This window comes from Gallinula chloropus (assembly GCF_964237585.1).
Source record: "Gallinula chloropus genome assembly, chromosome: 2".
Classification (NCBI taxonomy): Eukaryota; Metazoa; Chordata; class Aves; order Gruiformes; family Rallidae; genus Gallinula; species Gallinula chloropus.
Window position 1 is genome coordinate 97,840,664 of NC_140086.1, and position 24,300 is coordinate 97,864,963.

A 24,300-nucleotide genomic window follows, 5' to 3' on the forward strand; every position below is an offset into this window, starting at 1 on the left:
GTGTTACTGTGCAGCAGTTAACTCTTCTATAAACAGTGAAATTCATTAAACTCAACAGCATGCTGTAGGTAGCTGAGAAGATGGTAACAGCTGCTTGGGAACAGAGCAATAGCTTTCAGAAGGTGGGCTTTTCAGGCACTGACTTGATTATATTTCTACTTGCCTCTGGCATGGTTTCTAGCAGATTTATCTTTTTTTTATTACCATGCCAGAAAACACCCTTTGAAATATGCAATTTTATGTTAGCCTAGCAGTTTCCCCATCTGTCCCACTGTTCAAATCTGAATTTATTAACTCTTCCAAAATAAGAAGTTTTAATAGCTTCCATTAGCACACCTGTATCCTCTAATGCTGAACTTCCAAACTGGGCAGAGAAAGTCAAGATTAGTGTGAGTGTTTTATGTCAAGATTATGGATGTGTATTGGCTGTATGTGTGGTGAAGATGGCTGGTGAAGGCTGCAGCTACAGCAGTTTTGCTGCATCAGAACCTTCACTGTGAACCAGGATACGCATTTCAGACGGCGGCAGTTGCTGTGCTGCTGCTTGTGTAAATGGGAATCTACCCGCAGACTCGAGGAGTGCAGATCTCTGGAGAGTGGCCCTTAAAATCCACAAGATGACATTTAAGCACAAATTCCCAATTAGACACAGTTTTTTTGAGGTGGTCATGAGTAATTATGCTCTCTATCAGAGTTTTTTTTTTCTTAGGGGGTTGTTTTCAAGCAACACAAGTAGTGACAGCGATCCATTTGAATCTGGTCGCCGCTGGGTGTGACTCAGCAGCTGGTCCCACTGGAAATCTCAGGTTTGCATGTGCACCAGTGGTGAGTTGACTTAATACAACGGCAATTGCAGCTTCTCTCTTTTTGATTGCTTGCCCACAACAAATTATAATTACCAATTTTTGCTGCTTTTCATAGAACCATAGAGTCTTCTGAGCTGGAAGGGACCCATAAGGATCATTGAGTCCAACTCCTGGCTCCACACAGGGCCAGAGAAGTCAGAGCATGGGACTGAGCGCAGCGTCCCAACACTTCTTGAACTCAGTCAAGCTCAGTGTTGTGGCCACTTGCCTGGGGAGCCTGTTGCAGTGCCCAACCACCCTCTCAGTAAAGAACCTCGTCCTAATATCCAACCTAAATCTGCCCTGTCACAGCTTCATGCCCCTTTTAGTGGGAGGAAAGAGAAGGTGGGAAACAAATGTGTGGTGGAGAGGGGTTAGCAACTGGCTAAAAATTCTGTATTTCTCTGAGTTGAAAACAAACAACTGTCAAAAGGAAGTAACTCTGGCCACCCTTTCTTTAATAACTGACTGTTCCCCCTTTGTTAGTGTTCCTCATTTGGCATCTGTTCATAGTCTCTACTTGTTTGTATTTTGCTCTGAGCCTCATCATTTTCCTGTAGCGGAGTGCTGAGAGCCATAGCTCAGGGGCTGGGCAGGGCCAGCTCCGGTGCCTAAAGGCAAAATGCACCAGGGGGTTTTGTTGTCTTGCCATCAGGCGTGGGAGTAAATGTATTTCTCTGTTCAACCCTAGAAAGCACTTACACTGCACTGTTCTTTCAGCAAAATATAGCATGGGTAGGGAAAGTCAAAAAGCTGCATTGAAGGACAGTCAGTAGGAAGGTGGGAGGATCTGGGCTTTTTGGCAGTGTGTGCTGTGGGAAGCAGTAACGAACCGCAGGAGGGAAGCGTGCCCTGCCTTTGGGTGCCTCGCTCTACCTGTGGCAGTGGGATAGGGATTCTCTGAGGCAGTCCCTTTATATTTATTCCATAGTTCCAGGAAAAGTGCATTTGGTGAAAGTGGTAACTTGTACAGTGTGTTTATGCTTAGAGATAAACAAATATATAATAATGTAATTGTTCTGCAAGACGTTTCTTGCCATTGTTCCAGGGCCTAATATTCCTTCTCTAGTGGCACTGCTTTTTGGTAGTAAACAAAATTTATGTAAAATATTACAGAATGCCTAAGAAGCCCGACTCTGTGAACTCCAGTTCATGAGAGTTGCCTCTTACCACATGCTTTCTTACTTTGACATGTGACTTGGAAAAACACCTTTGATTAAAATTACTTGCAAGAGTACAGCAGTGATAAAAAATTGGTGACAGATCCAGACCAGATAACCACATAGTTAAAACACAAATATCCTAAACAAAAATGGTTAAGTCAAGCTGCGAGCATATAGTACACAATTCTGAAATAACATGGAAATGGTCTTAAAATCCTTTTGATGGTAGTTGGAATTCTGCATAATGTAGTCTTAAAAAAAAGTTCTTTATATTACTTGGACTGTGAAATTCAGAGCACTTCTTGTTCCATGAATCATATGTATGTATTTGGAGAACTGGGTCAGTGTTGGGGGCTTATTTACATACAGTTATCACACAGCAGCCAAAACGAATGTGTGAGATACAGCCTGGGTTTGTTGCTTTGCACTGAGGATGACTGCCCCCACTCTTCATGAAATCATGTTATGCAAATTCTTGCTTTTTAAACTTAATTTACATTACTAGATGCCGCAGTGATGATAACAATCCATTGCACACCTAGGCTGAGTTTTGTGGTGTGTTAATATTGGTCTGTAGATGATTTTATTACATACAACTCCTGAAATACGTTGTTTCCTCAACATCCACAGAGATAGAGAAGAGCGGCTGGTGATCTTTCTGCTTGTATATTTTTAAAACTGTATAGCAACTGTTTATTTTGGCCTCTGCTGCTAAGCTGAAAGTTTATGGAGATACTCCATAAGGGGGAGGGCCAGCTTCAGGTTCTTATGGGAGGGCATTTGGGGAGTCAGCGTGTACAGCTTTGCAATCCAGGCATTTTGAGTCATCCCAGACTGCCAGCCTGGTGGGAATGGGTTCCAGTAGCCCTTGTGATACTTGAAGGCAGGATGACAGATCTCACAGGCATTGGCAAATCACTAAACATTTCCTGTAATCCGTTTATCCCCCATACCCTGCCTTCCTGGTCAGCCTTCTTTTCATTCCTTCTGCTCTACTCGTTCCTGTATCACTCTCTCCTCCTTCCTTATACTGGCTTACCCTGGTGCCCTCTGTTTTCCCTTTCTTAACCTGGAACACCTGAGGGCTCCTGTTGACATACTTGGGGTTCTTTTTGGTTTTATTTTTTTTAAATGATGCTCCTTTCCTTATCCACTGCTAAAAAAACCAACACCAAACAAACCACCAGGACAATACAGTGCAAGAGAAGCTTGGTCTAAATGGACAGCACTCTAACACGGAGTACTGAAGGGTCCTTGTTAGGCATCATCCTCTTTGTACCTGGCATGCTAACAGCAAGGGTAGGTTTGATTAGCCTTCCAGCTATGCAGATGCAAAGCTGCTCAGAAGCAAAATGGTAAAACGCTCGACTTGTAGCAAAAGTGCCTGAACTGGTCTTTAAAGCGTTCTTTGGAAATGTTTGTGCGGTCTCTGCTGCTGGGAGTGGGGAACAAAGAGAAAGGCACCAGAATGTGTGACTTGAGGTGCTGAAGTCTGTTTTAAAAACAGATTTTTCATGAAAAATGATTGAGTGAAAGGTCCCCTGAGTGTTTTTCATTTATTAAATTAATTAAACTTTTACTTTTTGCTTAATAGTTGTCATCTTTATTGAAGTCACCTTAACAACTACCTTAATGAGTAAAGATGAAAAATGGCTTGAGATGGTCTTTCACCCAGCTACCAGCACATGTTTATATGTGCTGCAGTGATGTGGTTTGTTTTGTATCAGTAGTTTGATTAATTTGGAGTAGCAACTTCTTAGGAATGGAACATTGAGAGTTTGTTTTTTTGGGGTTTTTTTAATCCCTTCATTCATTGTAGAAGTGAATTAAATGTTTCAAGTTTGTAATGGAGATGATGTGTTACCAGAGAATGCTGTCAACTAGGCAGATTGAAGGACCACAGTAAAGACTTAGGGTATAATCTTCCTTTGTTGCCCCTTCAGCCCACTTCAATCTCTGTAAGAAGTGAATAATACCCAACTAGATGGGCATGGGGAGATGTAGTGCTTTCAAAAGCACTACATGTTAAAAAAAGCAAGTGAAAAATATTATGTGTTATTCTGTTGATGCTGGTAAAGGAATGTGTTAATGGTAATAGCGTGCATGTCCGCCCAGTTTTAGGATCTTGAGGGTATAAAATATACCCTCTCCATCACAGAAGGTGTTTGGTAGCTACACTGTCTGTATCCCTGTCGATAGACTCTGTACACGGAATAGCAAAGGCCTTTATTTGCATAGTATTATTTTGAGTACTTAAGACCCTGTTTTAAGAGGAAAAACAAATGAAAAGAAACACAATTCAAATAAAATAGGTGCCTTTAATTACTACAAGAAGAGTTAATGGTCTCATAAATTTGTCTAATAAGCTTAAGATAATAAATTAGATCATAGTGTGTTCAATGTAAGAATATACTAAGCATGCAAATACAGTGAGATGACCTCTTTGTTTTACCAGTTGAGCTTGTTTTCAGAAATTTTTCCTTAAGGCTAGCAATCTATCTATCTATCTGTATATATAAAGTATATACAGTAATGCAATATTGCTGAGAGACTATCAGAAGGATAATTCTTGGTTTCGTTTTTGTATAATACTTTACCAAAGTACTGTTCTGCTCCACCTACTAAGTTCAGTCTTGGTTTATTGATAGTCACAGAATCACAGACTGGTTTGGGTTGGAAGGGACCTCAGAGACCACTTAGTTCCACCCTCCTGCCATGGGCAGGGACACCCTCACTAGACCAGGTTGCCCAAAGCCCTATCCAGCCTGGCCTTGGATACTGCAAAGGAGGGGGGAGCCACAGCTTCTCTGGGCAGTGAGCCTGATAAAAGGGGTCCCAGCTCACAGTGGGTGTCATTTCCAGGTTTGAGCTGGTAAGAAGCGTTCCAGAAGCTGTCCATGCTGCAGCCAAGATAATGGGGTTGCCTTCTTCAGTGTTACTGTTGTAGCCTGCTGAACAGTTTACTTTACAAAGAGGTGCATCTGTCCATATTAAGGAATTCTGGCCTGGCTTATGTGAGTAGTTCAGCTGAGACCCCATGATGTAGGGTGCAAATGCTGAAAACTTGCATCCAGAAAAATAAAATGATGGTTGGTTGTTTAGAAGGTCTTTTTGGCAAACATGATGTTCTTATTTCAGTTTCTGCTGTGTTTCTTGCAGTTGTTATTAATCATGAAGCATGCTATCATCTTTCAAAATTAGATAATGTGTTTGTGTAATTAAGTTACTTTTCTGCTTTTTTCACCATTTCCACTTGTAAAAGTATGTGTGCACATAATGAATACTGCAAAAGGAAGATTTTCAGTTTCTGCCTCTCTTTATAACTAAAACTTTGCATATGCCATGAAATGTTCTTCAGTGCTGTAGTATCTTCGTGCTTCCCTAGACATCTCAGGGCTAAATTTAATTTTTATTTAGTGAGAGTGTCTGCTAGTGACTCTCTGTTTTGGTACTTAAGAGCTTTTGTTTGGGTAGTGATATCTTCTAACATCAGAGTTCAAGTTCAAATGTTGACCTCCATAACCACAGTTCAGAATCATCTGATGTCTGTCATGAGTCTTTAGCCTATTCAGCACATTCAATTTATTGTAAATATTGCTTTGGTAGAAACGAGGCCAGATTTTCCAGAGGATCACATAGACATGATTTAGATTTCATTGTTTTGTTTGGACTGGCTTTCAACTTTCACTTTTCCCCCTTGGGATAAGGTCACTCTAACAGAAATCTTTGTGGAACTGATGATTTCTGAAATTGTGCATCAATAACCTCAGATTTCTGAGACAATGGTTGGTAATTGCCTTCCTCTAGGAGACATCGTTGTTTCTTTACAGTACAGTCATAAATGTATCACATACAGAATCACAGAATGTTAGGGGTTGGAAGGGACCTGGAAAGACCATCTAGTCCAACCCTCCTGCCAGAGCAGAATCACCTAGAGTAGGTCCCACAGGAATGCATCCAGGTGGGTTTGAATGTCTCCAGAGAAGGAGACTCCACAACCTCTCTGGGCAGCCTGTGCCAGTGCTCTGTCTTTGGGCAAGCTGTAGTTTCCTCAGCTTCCTAAATCACGGAGTGCAAGTGTTACAGCTATAGAAGAGAGATTTTCTGCTGTCTTCAAGTAAAGCCCTGATCCATGACAATTTTGTGAGAATTTCCTAAATTCATACCATATGATCATATTTTGGTATAGTTCTTTTATTGGATTTGGTAAAACCCTCTCTATTTTCATGCCAGTTCCATAGCAAACAGTGGTGATTTTCAGTAAAACTGGGAAGCTCTCCTTCCCGGCCCAGCTTCCCTCCCACTATCCGTGGCGAGGAGCCCTTGTCAACAGTAACTTCCACTTTGGCCTTCCAGGAAGCCTGCTCGTAAACAGAGATATGTCTCACTCCCCCTGCACTGATTCGCATTTACTGGGAATGCAAACAAACTGGTTTGACTATTTTTGTACGCAGCAGATGGGCAACTTCTGCTGGAGTGAGATTTGCTTGACAAATTGAAGTTCAGTGTAACAAGGTGCCTTCCTACGCGGCTGCGTGTCCCCCTGACCTGCTTGGACTGTTCCTCTGGTTCCCAAACCGAGCAGTGTTTTTTCAGAGAACTTCCAGACATCACGTTTAAGTGCATCCTCCACTTTTACCATAAGCATTGTTCTACCTGAAATGAGATGATAGTTATTTTGGAACTGATTGCATTAGGTAAAGATTAAATCATAAATGGATTTCAAACTGAGAGCTTGGTAAGGATTAGTGTCTGTATGAAGCTGGTTCTCTTCAATGGGGATTATCTCAGCAACTAATCTGTTCATCATTCAGAAAGAACTAAAGAAATAGGTAAAATTATCTGAGAAGAATAATACGGGCTGAGACTTGTGTGGGTGCAGTTCCTTACCTAGTCCACAATTGTGTAATCGAGAAGTGTGGACGATCAGGAGAGATGTTAAAGCAGCTTGTGTAGATACATGTTGGAAAGGGGGGACAGGAAGTGGAAAGGGATAAAAAAGCAGGGGTGACAGGATCTAGATACTTGGCAAAGAGAAGCTAATGTTATCAAGGGGGTATCTGTAGTGAGGAGCCCTAAAGAATAAGGGGAGTGCTACGTACCTTAGAACTACAAGGAGAGGTCCTTCCAGCTTTGAGGTGGTGCTGTTTATTACACAGCCTTTGTGTACCCTGTCTGTGTTTGCACAGAGTGTGTAAGTACACTAGGTCTTTTAAATGCCATAGGCTGTGGTAGTCATCAACAGATGTTCAATTTAACAAATCTTGGGAAGTTGAGAAAATTCTGCTAGAGCAGGAGAATGCTGATGTTGGGTTAATACTAAAAGAAACAGTAACAGCAACAAAATAGGATTTTCTAGCCCATTGGTTTAACCAGGAGCTCTCTTTGTCCTAGAGAGAACTGTCTGCATGGCCAAAGATACGAGAGCGTAATTTATAGCCCGTACAGACAGATGGTGTTGGTAACCACAGGAAAAGCATCCGGAGGTGCTGGGGCTCCTACAGAACTGCCAGTCTGGTGTTTATGCTCCTTTGGCGGTATCGGCTGACGGTCGTGTGGCAGGTGAAGTGCTGTGTGTGTAGAAGGAAGGCTGCGCATAGCCGGGGTGTCTGAGAGCAACGGGAAAGGGAGTATCGGCCTTGAAACCCCCTCCACAGCGCTTCCTGCAGCGTGACCAGGAGTTGAAGCCTCCGTCGTATGTGTTGGGTAAAGTCTGGAAGATGATGGCTGGATCGATCCTGACTGTGGTCCGTACAACCAAGCTGTGGTTGGTTTCTCTGAATACATTGTGCTAAATCCACATGACTTCCTTCTGTAGTGACACACAGCAAACACAGTTTCTGGGGCAAACTGTTGGCATCTTGCACAGTTTCTTTTCAATTTACACATCCCTTTTATTGTATGCTGCTTTGCAGAAATCATAACAAAATCAAAACATTTTGGGTTGGTTTGGTCAGTATTGAATACAACAAACTATAAGAAATCTGTCAAACTCTTGGATACTGGGATGTGGAATATCAGTGGAGCAGGAATAGTGTGTAACATGTTAGTTAAACTGTGTATTAAGTTGAAAATGTAGAGAGTTTTGTTGCCTGTTTTGATGTCAAGGTCATATGCATGTGGGTTAGAAAACAGAACATGAAATGAAGGAGTTGGCTTTTTACAATTTATAGCTTTTGAGAGTTATGTGCAAACTCTCAAATTATTCATGTACTTTTAGAGCTTGAGCAGCCCTGTTGAATATTATAACTCATTGTGAACACCACACATGCTCTGGTTTTGTGTTTTAAAATTGATAAAGCTAATGCTTTAAAATTGATAAAGCTAATGTATGCAAAATAAAATATTTATCTGCTTACTGTTTCATCTGGGTTACTTTTTAAAGCAAAAGTTGTTAGAGGCAGCTTCAGATTAGTTGGCTGCAGCAAATTATCAGTTTTGTGTTTTCTAATTTGGTATCTGTATTATACCAAATAATATCTGTGATTTTCTAATAATGAAGACATTTAAAACTGGGTAGAAACATAGCTTGTCCATCTCAGTGTTATTTTAGATGGAACTGTTTCTGTAGAGAGGGAAATAATTTAGAAAATAAGTATAATAGTACATACCCCTGTAAACTAATCTTGCTTTATGCAGAGGGTCTTGCCTGAGCCTGACTAATTCCCGTACCTATTCCCTTTGGAGGGAAGATGCTTTTGTGTGTAGCGTCTGGTAGCTTTTTCAGGAAGTGACAAATAGTGGCAGAAATCATAAACTAAGTGGATATTCTGTAAATTGATATATATTGGGAATGGAGGCAGAAAGTAAAAGTAATTTTTTGTATGCTCATGGGAGGAGGAAGGGAGTGTGTGGCTATGACAACATGTTAAGGAGAGTGCATCGTGACGGAAAGGCTCTCAAGTCTTCTGAAGGTTGTTAAGAGTACATCTGGCCTTCACTTGACCCGAGATGAGGGCACAGAACAGGGTAAAATAGTTAATTAAAAAAATAAGTTAGAGAAGCACCGTATGAGCAGTGCAGCACTGTCTAGCTCTATAGAAAGGGATTATTAAAACCAGGTAAGCAACCTAAGATGCTTGTTCCTTAGTGTTTATAGTGTTAAATCTCAGATGCCTTAAAAAATTTCATTAGGTCAAGCTGCCAGTAACAGTGATGCAGAAGTTACCTTTTTGCTTCTGTAATTCTGCAGTGTATTTTGACATAAGCATGCATGTAACATGGAAGTACGTGCTTACTGTTCCTAACTGAAGGATTTAACCTGCCTTCTGCAGATACAGGTAGGCCTGTGTCCTACAGGTAGCAGCATTTTGGATTGTTTTAAGTAAGGTTGGCACACACTATGGTCCCTCCAAGTGCTAGAGCAACCCAGAATATGTTGTCTGATAGCAAGAGACGGGAGAAGTTGATGAATGGAGCTCAGATTTTGAAAGGAGCTTCAGGGAGTGGGGTGCTCAATTTCCCCCAATTTGAGCTTTATTTGAAAGAAAAGTTCTGACTCCCTTTGGCACCTGTTTAAAAACAAACTCCTACTTAATGATGGGAAGGAAGAGCTTCCTGGGTGCAGACGGTTCGGAATAAAGGCTCAATCACTCTTAAGAATTAGATATTTAACACTCTTGAGTCTTTGTATATAGGCAACAGTAGGAAAAATCCCGATGTTTATTAATGAAGTAGTATTTCAAAGAAAGCATATTATGCACTTAGTGCTGCAGAGTCTGAAAAATGTACTTGAGTCATGATGGAAATCTGGAAGAGAGATAGGAGAAATCTTTCAGAATGTATTTCAGATGCCTAAGTGGTGCAGTTAGTGCTTCTCCCATTCTCTCAAATTCTTCAGTGGTTGAGAAGGATACAACAGAGTTTCTTTGAGGCACCTGGTAGGAGCAGATGTTTTGTAACACGATGATAATTTCTGGTGAGATTCAGTAGAATTCTGAGCTGTATGAAGTGGACTTAACGCAGAGCATTGCATTGTTTAATGTTGTTTCCTAGTATGAGGTGTGTCTTGAAGTCTGCAGAGATGTCTATTGTATTAAGAAGAGAAATAGGAAAAAATTGAAAGTGGTTGCATAAGAAATGTTGCTTGAGCAATTAATTTTGCTTAGAAGTCTTTAAAGGTTGATTTTGTTATTAATTACTATTATTGTTTATTATTATATTAGAGATTGTTACGGAAACTGTAAAGCACCTGGCTTGTTTTGCACAGAGCTTGCAAAACAGCCTTTAAAAATTATTCATTACTCTGATCTTAGGTTATTTTCTTTCTTTAGAAGGCCACTGATCAATGGCATTATGCAGTGAGGCCTTTCTCCTGACACCACTGGTGTTGGGATTGGGGATGAAACTGAAGTCATGGCAGAGTGATATATGTGGTTTGCTGGGCTGAGATAGTTACTGCTGCGGGTTATATGCTGCCAACTCTCCACATAGTGCTGTAGTATTCAGCTTTGCTTATTCTTCAAAGGTAGATGATCCCTTAGGTTATGTCTCTGTGTATGTAGGGTAAAGAAGCGCTATAAAGATGGTGGTATCGATCCGTGAGAGTTAAGGTTTATGGGAAATTTGGGAGGAGTGGGGAGGAAGGAAGTGGAAGTTGTCTTGTGTACGTATTTATATTCAAGCCACATTGGGTTGTGTTAATTAGAAATGTTTAGTGCTAATGTAGGGGAGCTAATGCTTGTTGTGTGAATCCTTTAAATTGTTCTGAACTTTCAGATGTGTGTGGGGCCTGAAACTGTCACACACCCAAGCTTTTGTTGTTAGTCCTATGCAGCATGTTCAACTTGTACAACATCTATTGTGAAAACTGCTAGAAGGGTATCTTGGTTATTTCAGGAGACACTCTTAGTCGGGCTAATATGCTTAGAGTAATTACCACTTCCCCTCCAATACAAGTTATAATCTTTAGCTCTTTAATACATTTTGAACTAGATTTAGATGAATAAACTGGTATTAATTTCTCAGAGCTGCTTCTATGGCTTGTCTCTTTCCCTTGGCTCTCTCAGCCAGTTCCCCTGCAAATGTTTTCCCAACCATACACATCGAAAAGCCTAAACCAGAACAGAAGCAAGCATGCTGCATAAATTGTTAGTGACTTGAGGAGATGTAGCTACTCTGATCAGTCCCACTTCACAGTGGGAGTGCACTAAAGCCATCTTTCACTGCTTGATGCACTTTTGAGCCTCCTGCTTTCTAATAGCATCTTCTCCCTTCCTACACTTAAGCATCAGTGACAACAACTGGGTGGAGAAGTTTTCCAGCAGTGAACAGGCAAAGTGCAGAGTCACTTGGGAATTTGAATTTTGTTTTGGTTTTGGTAATGTGATTTAAAATGCCTTAATAGAATAAGACAAGATCACGTAACTTCTCTTTAGAAGTAGGATTAGCTCCTTAAATAGTGGTCATACACTTCTGAATTTGTACATGTAGCCACAGACTCAACGCTTGAGTCTCTTAAATAAAATAGCAGTATCTCTGCAGTTGGTATCGTAGCATGTGGTGCAAGGCCCTTCTAAAGCATGAAGTTAAAGCAGTGTAGGACTCTGTTGCTTTCAGGAATGGTGATGAATTTGTGTGATTAGAAGCACTAAGATGTTCTACTAATACAGAAACCAGATTTTTCTGTCCAACAAGCGTGTATGTCAACATGTACTTCCTGGCAAATTGTTTAGATCATTACCGTGCTTTTAGGTGTGATATAAAACTATGAGAAATTGAAGACCTTAATGAAGAATTAGTTAGCATAGCTTCGTAATCTGTTGAGACAAGGCTGTTGGCTAAGCAGTGTGTTGCAAAGAATGTGAGATGTGTGGTGAGAACCAAGAAATGTGAGCCAACTCTCGTGAGTCACTCTCAGCTGTGAATAAGAAAACCATGACCAGGAGACTGAGAGGTGTTTATTCCTCTTTAATTGGTGGGGCTCCATCTGGATTACTGTGTTTTGGGTGGATTGAGGGCAGAAACTGGACCCAGGTCCACTGGTGGGCTACTGAAATGGCCAGGTTGTCATGAGTCTGGCGCATAGGAGGTCAGTGGATAATTGAATATTTGTCAGTAATGCCTTGAAAGGCAATTGCAAAGGGTACGGAACCAAGTTGTTCTTGGTTGGACCAGAAGGCGTAATGGGCAACAGCAGGTTTTCTGGCCTTGACTGGATAATGATGATGCCAGTAGTCCACTTGCAAATAGGAGGTTGGGCAAGATGATGTCTAGAAGTCCATTCCAACTTACATTTCTTCATTCTATAGAAACAAGTTTAAACTGAAAGGAGAAGAGATAAGATACTGTGTAGTGTGTTACTTCTGTTGCTGTTCGGGTACTATGGTCATAAATAGGAATTAAATAAAACAGTTCTCATTTCTTTAGATGAGGAGGATCTTACTGGGCTTTACTGGAAGATTTTGATTATTAATAATAATAAAAAAGGTAAAAGGTTAATAAGTTGTGATACAGAGCAAATTGGACTGAGTGTAGCTCTTAAACTTTTTGTCTCTGCTCTGTTCTTTGTTGCTTGTTCATGTTTCTTGAAGTGATGCTGTAGTCCCTACGTATTGCAGAATTCCTGGGCACAAACACTAGGCACAGTGTGGCCGCTCACATAGCATTTCCCCAAGTACATGCAGCTTACTGGTTTGAAAAGCTACTTCATTGGATTTTATCCCTTCTCCCTGTTGGGTACTTTCTGGCAGTCTCATGTGCTCATATTATGTAAACTATGCGTAGTGACTCTCAAGATGACTTTTGTTTTTCCTTTCATGTAGTGGTTGTGGCTGCTTGTTTTTTTAGTAGCAGAAAGCCTCAATATTCAGAATTTTGACTACCTTTGAGGTCTGTAGCTTTTCAGCTTGAGCTGCCGTGATGGTGTCCAAGAGAATATGAGTTGGCTCTTATGTCTTTTGTTATCCTCATTCTGTCTTATCAGAATGGCCTGTATCAGGCACAGCATAGAAACCCGCAGGGGTTTTGTTCTGATGACTCAATAGAATGGTATTGCCAGTGCCCCCTACTGCTGTCTACCTTTGGTCTGTGTAAATCCTGCATCCGTTTATTTGGAACTTCGCTTCCTTACATGATGGGAAAATTTTCCTGGTGGGTTATGCTTGCCCCCATCCCAAAAAAACCCAAAGAAACCCCAAAACCTCAGTGCTTTCTAGAACAGTGACCTTTTAAATTTTGTAGGTAGGCTGTTACTGAAAAGTGTGCTACACCTCTGTGGAAAGGAAGCCAAACAGATCACTTAATTTTCATTCAACACTCATTTCATTTTTTAGCCGTTTAGTCAACAAGGTTTTATATTACAACCATTGGCTGTACATGCATGTAACTTGAAGCCAGCTTGGACCTTGAACCTGAGAGGCAGAGCAGTATTTCACAAATTATTTAGAATACTCATGGGTCCTAAGCTGTTCTACTTTTATGTTTAAAGAGATGAATAGGACCAGGGGTGGGAAGATTGGGAAGGTAAAGTGGAATAAACGCTCAGTTAACAAAACATAAAGGAGAGATGCCACAAATACTACAATAGAGTTTTTTATATCCTATAGAAATATGTGTAGGAAGAACAGAGAAATAGAGTCAAGTAGGTTATACAGAAGTTCACTGTATTGATTTTTATTTCCATTTCTGTAATCTGTTGGAAGCTTAATGTCTTCTTCCAAGTGCATTTAGTAGAGAGTTCCTTCCACTGGTTTTGAGACAAGTGTATGTGATCAAACAGTCCATCTATATATGCAAAAATAACCTCAAAGTAGGATTAAGTTCTCAAGTTTGAAGGGAGAGAATAAAGTCTTGCCTTTGCAAAGTAGCAGAAAGAATGCAAAAATGCTTGCACTGGAAGGACAAAAATGGTGATAGAAGGTAAAGAGAAAGGAGAAAATTGCTGCTGTAGGTTAGGAGCTCTTGCTGCTTTGTCTGAAAACTGTCTCACCACTGTGATTTCCTTCAGTCCTTCTTGAGGAAAGGCTGGCATGAAACTGGGGATGGAGAAAGAGGGTGAAATATTTTTAGAAACTTGGTATGATATGCGTGCACCTACTCAAGGACGTCAAGCTTCAAGGCTGTGCAGAAATGCATAACTTTTTATGTAAAAAGGAATTCCAGCTTTTGCCATCTGCAGCACTTCCCTGGCAGTAGGGTGAGCAGCAGCCTCTGTTTCTGCGAGGCTGAGTTGGCAGAGCTGCACTGCATTGGGTACTCTCTGCCTCAGGGAAGTTCAGAGTTTCTCGTGCTGTCACCAGAGTGCTGAAGATCAGAAAACAGTCAGTGCTGGGGGTAACTGAAGTTTTGTGAGGTTTGCTGGTACAGTTTCTCAGAGCCTCATGTATGTACTTTAAATTAGTAGTAATAGAGAAAGAGTTAGTAATAATCTGGAATTAATTTCTCCTTTATTTGGTGCCACGTGTATGTAATACAAAATATTAATTATGGGAAACCCAGTCTTTCTCAGTATCTCTGTTGCACACTGAAACTTGCAGGTATTGCAAGGAGAGCAATGGATGTGCTCACCTCAGTTGTACATCTGCATTGGTCACAAGTGGAGACATCACCTAGTCGAGTGTGTCTGTTCAGGAGCACCTTCCCAGATGTTTGGTGTTTAGTGTTGGCCTTGAGCAGAGTTCAAGAAACAAGGCACCTTTTTTCAGATTTTACTGAAGTACTTGAAAGGTTTTGAATGGAGAAATGGTGATAAAAGGCCACCTACAGGAAGACAACTACCTAAGACAGTAATTAGACATTTGTAGTGATAGGACAAGGGGGTAATGGCCTTAAGATGAAGGAGAGTAGAGTTAGATTAGATTTTAGGAAGAACTTCATCCCTGTGCAGGTGGTGTGGCCCTGGCACAGGCTGCCCAGAGAAGCTGTGGGTGCCCACTCCCTGGCAGTGTCCATGGGGCTTTGGGCAACCGGGTCTAGTTGAGGATGCCCCTGTCCATAGCAGGGCGTTGGAGCTAGGTGGTCTCTGAGGTCCCTTCCAACCCAAACCAGTCTGTGATTCCATGATTTGCCCAATTAAATAATTTAACTTCAGTGAATAGGTAAGAACCTAGAGAGTTGTGAATGTTTTATCTGAAGAATGAAGTATGTTTAGTTATCTACATCCATTGATCAATATAGCCTGGAAAAATTTCAGTTGGCAGTGATAGTTTTTTGTTTCATTGTAAGAAAATTGGGAAGGAGTTCAGGAATGTAGGAGTGCATCCTACCAGTAGTGCACTTAAAGACAAAACTTGGAAACCCCGAAGTCTGCAGAGCAGCAAAGGCAGCAAATATTACCACTTTATCTGAAGAATGGTAGGAGCCTAAACAGTTGCGAAACACTGCTGAAAAATGATTTCTGAGCATTTCAGCAAATAATCTTCTACAAACCCTAAATGTCAGCTGTGTATAAAGTATCTGTGTTAGCTGCTGGACGTTTGATGGTGTCGAACAAGTCTTGGCACACTGCACTGTTCGCTTGAATAGAGGGGGAAGTTGATCTGAACCGGCGAGTGGGTGTGTCGATGCTGGGTCTGATACCCCCTTTGCAGGTTGTCAGGTTCTGGGCTGTTTAACCATTTATAAAACCACAAATGCTGTTAAAGTTTGTGTACCACGCTGTGTGTGTCACTGAGAGTGCCCAGGCAGGAGTATTCCCAACTTCTGACTCGATGCATAGAGAACTCTTTCCTTGGGCTCCCTTACACTAAGCACAGTGTCCTAATTTGTCAACTGTGAAGCACCTTAGTTATCCAACTGAGAATGGATCTTTGGAGGAATGTTGCCCTTGATTAGAGAGGTAATTACTTTTTATTTTTTCTTTTTTTCTCTCCTTGTGTATTTAATTTGCCTGCTGCTCCTAGAAATAACTTCCCATACAGTTAGTGTACTTCTCCTGCTACCAAGCCCACTGGTCAGGGAAATCTCTTCAGAGGTTTGGGTACACTTAAGGAAGGGGAAGAAAAAATGGTGATGGAAATAGGAATAAATTTTGTAGCTAACATCTAAATCACACAGCCTTCTAGATGAAATTCCCTAATGTTAGTTTCTTCTTAGGGCACTAGTCTGCCCAATCCAAACAAAGTAGGAAAGGTGGATTAAAGTGAAATTAAGGTAAAAAATACAACCCCCAAAGCCTGTATCCCATTTTTTTTTCCTAAAAAAAGTCAATCCTGCTTTTCCACAGGTCAGCAAGCAGGTCTAGAATTGAATTGTGGGAAAAACTTTCCTAAGAGTGCTTGTCTTTTGTGTGGAAGCATTGTAATTTGAATAATGGTAGCCCAAGAGTTATGGCATCTGATTAGTAGGAGTTTATGTCCTGATAAAGAATACAGTGTCTGGACCAGGGCAAACGCCTCCTGGTTTGAAATTTTTGCACTGACTTTCTAGTATCTTCTGTTGGATGACAAGGCTCCTCTATCTGTAAAATAAACAGAAAAAAACCCCCAAAACCAAAATACTTCTTAGCATTAATGACAAGAAGATTTAGAATGTATTCACCACCAACCAAAATGTATCTTTTTGAGCAGCAGATTGTCGTTAATTACACTTTCCTTTTTAAAACGTTTTTGTTCTTGCAAGACTAATACCCTTCAGGTATGGGTTTTGCAGATTAGCTTTAGAGGTATAGTACATTTATTTTCTTAATCGTTCAGAGGGACAGGAGCTGGCCTGTGGCCATTCTTGTCTGGCCTGCCCAAAGGCCATCCTGGTAGATACCTGTTCCTGGGGAAGAAACTTCCCCTCTGATGTTGGTCTACTCAGCCTTGCTTGGAGCTACAAAAGCTACCAGCCAGGGCCAAAGTGAGATTCAGGATTTATTCCTTCGTGCCATCCTCTTCCTGAATACGTTCTGGTCGTCTGATTTTTCAATTTGATAAAATCTTTGTACTGTTACTTTGAATGTCTTTGCAGGAAGAAAAGACCATCATCACCACTAAAATACTGTATTTGAGTAATGACTGTTTCATCTTTAATTGCTGCCTGTAAAGTTACATTACAGTAAATTTGAGTAGAAGCCACAGACCTGACTTGGTCTCGAGTTTAAGATGAGATTGCCTTATGCTGGCAAACCTGCAGCCGTTTCACTTGCATGCCAAGTCACTGGATGAAAACAAGTTTCCATTCAAAACAAGGCATTTAGAGCTAATGCAGTAAGTTGTGCTGGGAAAACTCCCTGTAGTTTGGAAGCAGCTGCAAACCCGTCCTTTTGGAGCGTGGTGGATGCTAGTGTCTGCCATAAAAGGCTGGATGGATCTGTTGTACTTGTGAAAAGCAGAAGTTTGAGTAGTGCATTCAAATGCTTTTTTTCTGGAAGTGGGGAAGATACAGGAAGTGTAGGTCCTGTTTGTGCAGATCCTGAGAAGTATCCAAATGTAGAGAAAGTATACTTTTTCTTCATCAGGTATGTTCTTTCAGCAACTTAGGGAGTAATTTGATGTGCAGCATGTGAGTATCGGAGTTACTCTCAGAGCTGACACTTCACTTTCATTGTAGGTGCATATTTTTATGCTTTCATTTTATTTATTTTTGCTTGGAGCACATCTTTACAACCTCAGTTGGAAGTCTGATGGAACAAATGTTTATGTCCTTTTAAAGTATTTTGAGGAAAGACAAGCTTGCTTTTGTCAGCAGAAGGACATGCAACCTATTTTTCCCTTGAAGTCTTTACATGTTACCTGGGGGGTTTTGCCAAATGTTCAAAGGATGCAACACAGTAATCAGAGGGTTGCTTTGCTAGATCTTGGTCCTCCAAGAGCAGTTTGGTGAACTCAAATAATTAGCAGAAGTGTCCTCAAATGAACATCACATCTCCACGTGCCTCTCAAGGAAAACAAGGTAATTCTTTGGGGGCTGTGGAAGCCTACAAGGAAGCTGACAGGCATTAGTAGACTCGAGTGGTTCTGCCATGGTGGTTTTAACATTACCCAGTAATATTGACAAGTTTTCATTGTGTTTTCCACCGGCCTTTGGCTGTCACCTCAAAAGCACAAAATACATGGGAGTTTCTTCCGTCCCTTTGCTTTTTATTCAGCCATGGTGCTCAGTGTATTGCGACCTGTCTCAAAGGTTTCCCAAGACTTGTCAAGCTTCCTGCAGACAAACTGAGGAGTTCCCATCTTCTCTTTCTCTCTTCCCATCTGCCTTCCCTTGACCATTGTTTTGGCTCCACTGCCGCCCTTTTCCTGTGAGCTGACTTAACAGAATTAACTGGTAAAAAATAACAACCCACAACCCAACAAACCCAAACTCTGCTCGACAGGTTTGTGCTCCACCAGTGAGTTAAATGGGGCCCTGGAACGGTCTGGTGAGGTGCAGAGCTTGGAGCAGGGGAGGAGTGGTACCAGATGGCCAGAAATGAGAAAGCGGAAGGGTTGGAGTTGGAGAAAGGTAGGAGCAGCAATAGCAGACAGGGAGGATGGGAAGCAAGCATTTGGGTAGTAATGTGACATTAGATTGGCTCCAAGCCTGTAAAGCCACAGTTAAAGTTACCATTTGTAATTTTTCAAACAGAAAATAGCTGTGTGATTTTTATGGATTTTCAGGAATGTATTCCAGATGCTATACAGGCACCATCTTTTCATTCCAGGGATGTTGTGCAGTCTAAGGCTTGTGGCTTCCAACTGATTAATGCAGCAGATGAGACAGTTGCAATATATTTCAGCCATTTGAATCTTTAGGCTAATAGCATTTCTTTTTCCCCAGAGACATCACAACATCACTTCTACAGCTCGGGCAGCAGTATCCCCCAATTTTATTCTTTTATAACCTTTGGCAGCCTGATCTCATCATATCCCCAACTCATACTGTATTCAGACAGAGCTGCCTGAGCAGGACTTTTTCATGTGTACTAACATTTCTTTGGGTACCTCTAGACACAGGCGTCCCATCGATTCCGGGCTCCACGCCCTTCTGGAATACCTGATGTGTGGGGTGCTGTAGCCTTTGTGTGATCACAGGCTGTGAGAGCGCTGTGAGTGGGTTGCACTGGTGTGTTGCACACTTCCATTGAACTGTGCACATGTTACAGTGGGAAGACACCGGGCTCGTGCTGGTACTGTAACAGGGAGGGGGGATACTGTGGTAGAAGTAGCACACTGGTACAAAACCTGACTTAAGGGTATAGTCAGTTGTTACTGGCCTGGTAGGAGTCAGGGTGAAACACCTCCGTTTTCATTTCAGATAACAGTTGTTGTACTTTAGCATTATAAATGTTTGCCCTTACTGTTTTATGAATGTTTCCCAAGTACTATCAGCCCAAAGCTTAACAAACTCACTGTAAAGCACTTTCCCCCTCGTGTATAGCTTTTGCTGAAGTTTTCTCTCTCCCTGCTGTTTACACTGTCATTTTTCACTGCTGCAGGCAGCCTTCTGCTCATTGTTTAAATCTTTCTTCATTATTTAGTTCCACCAAAAAGAAGTTTTGGAGTTTAAAAATTTTTTATATATATATACATGTGTTTCTAGGTATAATGCTTGCTTTTACATATGTAGTACTGGAACAATGCTTTACAGATTACATGTTTCATGCTGGCTGGTCTGCAGGTGGCCAGCTGTGCTCCACATAGAACAGACTGCTTTGAATTTCAGATGCCCAGTGTGCCTTCCTGTGCAGCTGGGGTGTCTTGGGGTGTGATAATCACACAGAATCACTAGGTTGGAAAAGACCTTTGAGATCATTGAGTCCAACCGTATCAGTCTTCTACTAAAACATATCCCTAAGCACCTCATCTGCCTGTCTTTTTAGTACATCCAGGGTTGGTGACTCAACCACCTCCCTGGGCAGCCTGTTCCAGTGCCCAATAACCCTTCAGTGAAGAACTTTTCTTAATGTCTAATCTGAACCTGCCCTGACACAGCTGGAGCCCATTCCCCCTTGTCCTATCACCTGTCACTTGGGTGAAGAGACCAACACCCATCTCTCTACAACCTCCTTTCAGGTAACTGTAGGCTGTGATAAGGTCTCCCCTCAGCCTCCTCTTCTCCAGGCTAAACAACCCCACTTCCCTCAGCTGCTCCTCGTGAGGTTTGCTCTCCAGACCCATCACCAGCCTGGTGACTCTCTGAAAGCTAGGGGTCATTCCCTTCAGAGTTCACAGCTTACAAAAGTCTGGTGGACACCTCTGCTTATGGAAAGGGCACCAAGCAGGTGAGCAGTGATGATCCAGCTTCTCTTGTCTCTCTTCAGCAAAGAGCAAGTTACGAATTACTTTTGATGTCACAGGTTGTCTTACATTGAAGTTCCCCCATCTTGTTGGCTTCACTTTTTTCTTCTCCCCTCCCCTCCCCATCTCCTTTCCTTAGATGTGAGCCCCATGGCATGGTCCCTGCCTTTTTTTCCTTCAGTGATTGTGCCCGAATAGCTATGAGAGACATGAAAAAGTGGTACAGCTTCCTGCTCTGACTTCCGTGGTATCCAGCAGTGCTCACTATAAGCACAGTGCTAATGCAGTAAACACAGGGGGGCTTTTTTAATTATCTGTCTCCTATTACTGAGTGAATTAAATAAATAGTAAAGGAAAGGAACTATGCAGCAATACGTTACATAAATTTGTGAGCAGAATATTCCAGTTTGGGCAGATTCCTAATGACACAAATAGAAATGCATGTAAGCAGGGCAGAATTTTCTCCCCATTTTAGTTAAGTCTTCAAATTTAGTTAAGTCTTTAAATTTGCTTTAGAAAAAGCAGAATACCTTGAACATCCTTAAGTCTGGTACTAGAGTTATAGTTGGTGTGGCCGTATCTGTGCAGCGGAGTTGCAATGGAGTCCAACCTGAGATCTTACTACAGGTCTTGCATGAGTCCTCTACTTTATTCAGAACTATTTTTTTCATGCTCCCACTTTTTCTCACTAGTTTTTTTGTTCCCTGCCCATTACTTAGGAAGTAGCTTGAATAATTCCTTTCTTCAAAAAAGAATTTCACTAATTAAATTTCTATTGAGTTGCGAATCTTGCAATACCGTTTCTGAAAAGAGAGTATTTCTAGAAAATGCTTCCTGATACAATTGAATTGGAAGTTCAAGGTAAGGTTCATGTAATTGAAAAATAGAAAGGGTTTCTAAAAGGGAAGATGTACTTGTGCCTACCACCTACTAGATTCCATGAGGAATTATGCTCATTACTATTCATGTTTTTGAAGGATAAAGGCTTTTCTAATACAGTTGTCGTGCTAACTAGATTTCTGAAGAATAATTTTTGTAGGCTTTTGTTAATATGAGGAGGGCTCATTAAACACTATTAAAAGGAGGTGACGATGTAGTACTGTAATGCATATTTTGAGAAATGTTTTCTTTGCCAGAAGTCTCAAAATTTCCTTACGGTGGTTTTTCATCTGTGGTGGTGGGTTTCAGGGGATGCACAGTGTATCACGGGTATAATGAGAATTGACTGTGATTGAAAATTCAGCTCTGACGTTTCCACTTAATTGCATTTCAAAGCAAAAAAAAAAAATCTCAGTGTACAAAATTCTTTAATCTGTGGAGACCTGTACAACTTTTAAAAAGTTAAATGAAGGCAATGCTTATTATGAAGAGTATTCAGTTTAACTTCCCCCCCGCCCCCCACCCCCCCAGCTCCAGTTCTAGTCCCAGAAGATATGGCAAAATGTTAAAGCTGTGAAATAACATTAAAATGCCATTTAATGTGTCAAGGGAAACTTTGTTTATTTTTTTTTCTCCTCAGATAAAAAGACATGAATAAAAGCTTTTTCTTCTATAGTGCTCACAGGTTTTCAAGTAGATGGAGATGGCTGTTGCTAGCAGCAGATTATACCAGATGCCGAGTTGCCTCGGGATGTGTGCTTTCTTTGCTGGAGACAGGTCTTACTGTCTTGCCTCCAGGCATTAGGTTGAGTCCCTTAGACTATATAAGTAGGGATTTTTATCCTTTGAGTTAGTGGAGTGTCACATGGTGCTATGTGACATTTTTAGGTAATGCACGATGTAGCTTCACTTCAGTATGTAGAAGTAGGTGACCTCCATTGAAGTTTCACAACGCCCTTAAATGTATACCTCTGAAGGAAAAGAAAGCTCGCAGGTTTTGGAGATGTGTTGCTAGGTTCCTTGCCTAAGAAATACACGAAATTAGCATTTCATCATAGTTCTTTATCCACAGAAACATTATCAAGGAAGAGATGAAAGGATTTGCATTTATATTGTGTACCTTCGCATGCAAGTAGAGGACCAATGAGGCTCAGTATGATGAATGTCTGGAGATTTCCCTCAAGTCCCACTAAAACAAACCTGCATATTTTACAGAGATCTGCTGCATGTCTATTAGGTAGGAGGTAACAGGCATAATACATTCTCCTGTTATTTCACGCTTATCTGTGTATAGGATTTTGTTTTTCCTCTGAAATACCTCATTTGCAGTGGAGCTGCCAAAACTAGGTATTTGGCAAGGTGACCTGTGGTCTCCTTTAATATTGCAATTCATGTTTTATTGTGAGACTTCATCTGAGCTATAATTTGCAAATAAACATGCCTGTATTATGAGTGTGAAGTAAAATCTGTGAGTAGTGAAACTGTGTGTGCTACCAGCTTGTTTGGGTTTTTTTGGGGTGTTTTTTGTCTGTGTTTAGTTTGAAATTGCCTGGGATCTCTAGATACTCAGTCTTGTAGCAGTCTTGTTGTGCGTGTTGAGCATCACTTTATCTAATGCATTCAGCTTGGAGACAGCTCAAGCAAGCTGAAGAGTATACAATTGTCTAAACAATTGTGTATTTTGGGTAAGATAATATTTCTGAAAAATGTTATGACATGTCTTAGCCTGTTCCAACTGAGCAGTAAACACTTCACAAATCCCTATATTGCTGGAGAAAATAGGGACGTACGAGGTTCCAGTTTGACAGGAATCTGCCAGTAGGTTGTGATACAGCATGCAACTGTGAAAGATGGTTCTTAGAGCAGCCCATGATATGCCAGACCTGCTACAGTTATTCAGTGCTTCTCCTCTTTGCTGATTTGCACGTTACAATGCAGTAGTCGTGTTGGGTTAGGGTGTTAATGGATGGCTTTCAAAGTTTAATGAACATAACCAGGTTTTGCTTCTCGCTGCTTAATATGAGGCCAATAGTTTTGGTCAGGGCTTCTGGTAGTTTCAAGATTCAGGGATGGCTTGGTAATCAGTGTTGAATTCAAAGCAAGTCACAGTGTTACTAACAAAATGAATGGCATTAACCATTTAATCTTCGTGGTTTGGTTTCCTACTTGGTGCTAAGGCAGCATCAGAGCTAAGGAATTAGGTAAGGTAATACCCAGAAGGATGTTTCTCTGCCAGAGGCAAACAGTTACAGCTTGAAAAAAGCTCAGTGTGATTTTAAGTAAACATTTGCTTAAACATTTCTGGAGTAAATGCATGTTTGAAAGTACCACACAGACTTTTGTCCAAGATACAATGGGGTGACATTCTCTGTATATGCTCCCCAAATCAGGACACGAGTGCTCTAGCCTCGTATGGGGTTCTTCTGGTGTGTTTGCTTCTTTGGTTTCTGAGGTTCAAACATTTACAAGTTGCTTCTTATGTGGGAATGTTTTCACTGTGATTGATTGCTTGTGTCACATGCACAGTATGACTACTTTGAAGTTAAAAATGATCATTTTTGAAAATATTAACACGCTGCCTGTCTGCCCTTCTTTAGGAAAGCCCAGGAAGGGAAGAAGAAAGTGGTTCTAGCAGGCTGTGTGCCACAAGCCCAACCCCGGCAGGACTACCTGAAAGGCTTGAGTATTATAGGGGTATGTATCTTTAGCAGTTAGAAACCAGGGGGTTTCATAAGTGTCCTCAGTAGGTCAATGTCCATCCATGGGCCTTGCTGCCTTTCTGTTGGAAGAAGCAGCAGGGCAGCTTGGTGCCGCTGTTAGTCTTCTGGCATTGCACAGCACTTAAGCCTGCTTGCAGCCAGGGCCGTTTGGTTTGATTGGTGGCACAAGGGGAGGAGAGGGGTGCTCTTAGTGGAACTCAGTTTCAATGCCCTTTGTAGCCCAGAAAATATCCAGGATGATGTAGATACCAGTTACCATTGTCTTTAAAATACCACAGTTTATTTGCTTTAAAGCAAAGTAATGCACCCTTTGTGAAAGTTGGTGGAAAAAGTGTGAAATACCAGAGCATAAAAACTACAGCTGAGGGCTTGGTGATTTTTTAAAATTTTTTTTTTACTTCACACTGTTAAGGAGAATGGCAAATAGCAATGATTATTTAGTTTAAATTTGGAAGAGTTTGAAAAGTTAAATCCACTGGTGATTGAGTTGTTAAACAATTACCAGGCTTTACTTTGAAAAGGTAACTGGAGAGCTTTTCACTTTATTCAG

General features: G+C 41.2%; 1 protein-coding gene across 1 annotated transcript in view; it reads left to right on the forward strand.

Annotated features, from left to right (window-relative positions):
• Nucleotides 1-24,300, forward strand: part of CDKAL1 (CDKAL1 threonylcarbamoyladenosine tRNA methylthiotransferase) — a 414,385-nt gene that overhangs the window by 104,275 nt on the left and 285,810 nt on the right. Inside the window, exon 6 of the mRNA XM_084280398.1 lies at nucleotides 23,628-23,724. Coding sequence (XP_084136524.1) covers nucleotides 23,628-23,724 — 97 coding nt within the window. The remainder of the gene's footprint in view (nucleotides 1-23,627; nucleotides 23,725-24,300) is intronic.